The sequence below is a fragment of the Zerene cesonia genome, unplaced genomic scaffold (assembly GCF_012273895.1).
Source record: "Zerene cesonia ecotype Mississippi unplaced genomic scaffold, Zerene_cesonia_1.1 Zces_u001, whole genome shotgun sequence".
In the NCBI taxonomy this organism is placed as follows: Eukaryota; Metazoa; Arthropoda; class Insecta; order Lepidoptera; family Pieridae; genus Zerene; species Zerene cesonia.
In genome coordinates, this window is record NW_024045131.1 from 2,172,473 (window position 1) to 2,175,510 (window position 3,038).

The 3,038-nt window shown below is 29.0% G+C and overlaps 1 protein-coding gene across 1 annotated transcript in view; it reads left to right on the forward strand.

Moving 5' to 3' along the window:
* The window catches only part of LOC119838080 (putative leucine-rich repeat-containing protein DDB_G0290503), a 14,576-nt gene extending 13,772 nt beyond the window's left edge, over positions 1–804 (forward strand). The window contains exon 14 of the mRNA XM_038363890.1: positions 5–804. Within this exon, the coding sequence (XP_038219818.1) occupies positions 5–804 (800 nt within the window). The remainder of the gene's footprint in view (positions 1–4) is intronic.
* The last annotated feature ends 2,234 nt before the right edge of the window (positions 805–3,038 follow it).

Below are 3,038 nucleotides of genomic sequence, written 5' to 3' on the forward strand. Positions count from 1 at the left end.
TCAGATGAACAAGACAGTGATTCCACTGAAAAAGTGAATAAACCAAAATCGTTACCTGCTGAAGAAAAGAAAAATCATGAAAGGGACAGTTCATCAGATGAAAATTCTGATGAGAGTAGTAAAAAACCAAATAAAGAATCCAAATCTCCACAGAAAGGCAAATCGACTACCGAAAATAATAAAGGCGAAGCAGACAATAGTTCATCAGATGAAAATTCTGCAGAAGCTAATGAACAACCAACTAAAAACTCAAAACCTTACAGAAAATTAAACCCGGCCGATAATAAGGAAACAAAAAAGAAACCAAAACGTGAAAAAAAGGCCGATATCAAAGAAAAACCAAGATCCGAAAAGAAGAAAGATAAAACAGAAAAACCTGAATCTGATAGTGAACCAAGTAAGCAGACAAATGCCAAATCTGAAGCTGGCAAGAAAAAACCTGTAGTACCTAAAGAAAAGCCGAACCGTAAGAAACCTAGGGAACATAAAGAATCGAAATCAGCTACAGAAAAGAAACCTTCAAAAGCTAAAGAATCGAAAGCTTCAAAGAAGGAACCTTCGAAATCTGATGAAGAAAAAAAAACTCCGAAACCTAAGCCGAAAGAATATAGAAACCCAGCCACAAATTCCAACAAACCATACAACAAAAAACATACGCCAGAATCGTCTACAGAAACAACAACCAGTAACAGTTCTGATGATGCCACATTAACAACCACAGATTGCGGTTGTGAAGATACCACACCCAATTCTACACCCACAGAGGAACAAGAAACTACAACCGTTGTTAATCAAACGAGTTAGCGTTTCTTAATGAAAATTTAGTATAAAGGAGTTTTCCATTCTAATAAAGTATGTAATCATTTAAGCATATTGTAGTTTATGATAATTTTTAATAAATACTTGACTTAAACATTTCTTTCATTTCTGATATTTAATCCTGCCTCAATAACAAACATTCATAATTTATTGGTATGCTTGATATAGAGTAAAATAAAACACATTCATATTTGAACACATTTATTTCTAAACAACTAAATAACAAATTCAATTTTATGGCACTTAAAATCAAACCAAAATGTACATAATTTCAAAAAGCATCTCAACATACACTTTATAAAAATATTCTCTATAAATATCATTCTAAGATAAATATATTATACTTAAAACTAGTAACGTTATATTTTAAATCTAGTTAGACAAAAATGATTATTTTTAACAAAAAATCTGTTCACAATTATCGGTTCACCCTATTAAAATATGAGATAAAAAAATTACAGTCGATTTGATAACCCCTCTATTTTAAAAGTAGGTTGAAATATAAGCCGACAGTTGGCTAGTAATCTGACTACGGTTCACACACACAGAAAAATACAAATATATGACGCAAATGTAAACTTAGCTGCCACGCACACCTATGTAGAGTTAGCCCAGTATAATAAATTTCAAGTTTTTTTAACAATTTCATAAATGTGGCACTTAGACAATTATATTAGTATTCACCACTAAAAACAACCTACTAACGTAAAAATAACTATTTTAAAATTCCTATGAAAATATTATTTATCGTAAAATATATGCTTTAATTAATAAAATATTTCATTAGAATTAGAATAGGTAAAATATCGAGTGATTTTTTATTCCGTTTGAAAAAATATCTTAGCAAACTGAGGTTGACCAATTATGCATTTTTTATTTTATATAAATGAATCGTAGTGGTTTTGTGTAGTTAGAAAAATGGAATATAAAATAAGAATAATACTTTGCTTTGAGTATTTTTAGAGGTAATGTTGGTAGGAACTGGGAAAAGGACTGTTAGGTTAAAATAACCCTTTTGGGTGAATTTGGTCATACATACAAAAATGTATTAAATTTATATGCTGTAAAGGCAAGAGGTTCTGGCAATATGTTTATAAAATCATTGAATTTTTGTATCTTTTATTGTTTTTTTCTGACTGATACATATATTACTTTTTAAGTATTATACATTTAATGCAAATATAAAAATCGCTACATAAAAAATATCTATTATCACTTTAAATATAAAATTATTAAATATCAAATTAAACAAACATTTTACTTATAAAAGTGCTGCCTATATAACTAATAAAATACACTATACAGTAATATAAATAAAAATTATAGAAACACTAAAATAACACTGGTTATTATTTGAAATACAAATTTTAGACATTTTTATCCATCCAAATAGAGAGCTTAAAATTTTTATTATTTTTACAAAGCTTTTATGCTATTTATTATGTGTAAAATTTTAATTTAGTATTTCGAAAATCAAGTTACGGTAATTTACTTTTAATAATTTAAGAATTTTTTTTAATTTAGAAAAGAGAGGAATTTCATAAAATGGTATATCATGTTTGATTTCTCGGAGTACTTAAATGTTTTCTACAAAAAACCTTTTTTGGGACCTGAGGGACCTCCCTCAGGTCCCTTTGAGAGGTACCACTCCAGATTCTAAAATGGTATCAAATGATAATAATTCCCTATCAAACATTTTTTATTTATTTTATTTTTTTTATTTTATTTATAAAAGGTACCTTACAGCTAATTTTACAGTTTTGACGTGACAACGTCTTAAATTAGGGTCGGCTCGGAGGCACTCCTGAAAAAGTGTACCGCCCGGTAACGTTACGATGAGTCACCGAACTATGATCGGTCCGCCGCGCGCGCAGCAATAGAGAATTAGGCGCATTGAATCGGCGCGTGCTTGTGTCTCTGTCTCTGTCTTTTTAGTAAACAAAATATATTTTCTATAGTTAAAATTTGTGCAATTCTTATTTTCATTCAATTCCTTGTTCATATTGTGCAATTTAATAATATTCATATCAATAAATATTCTACCGAGAAAAAGACGTTGTCACGTAAAATCTTCGCCCGTAACCGACTTTACCGGCAACCATTTTTTTTTAATTAATTATCACAATAAATACGCCAATGAAAAGGTACACCAGTTGCTAGTTAAATATAAGTGACAAACAATTATGAAAACTTATAATAAATGTAAATGTAAAAATTTT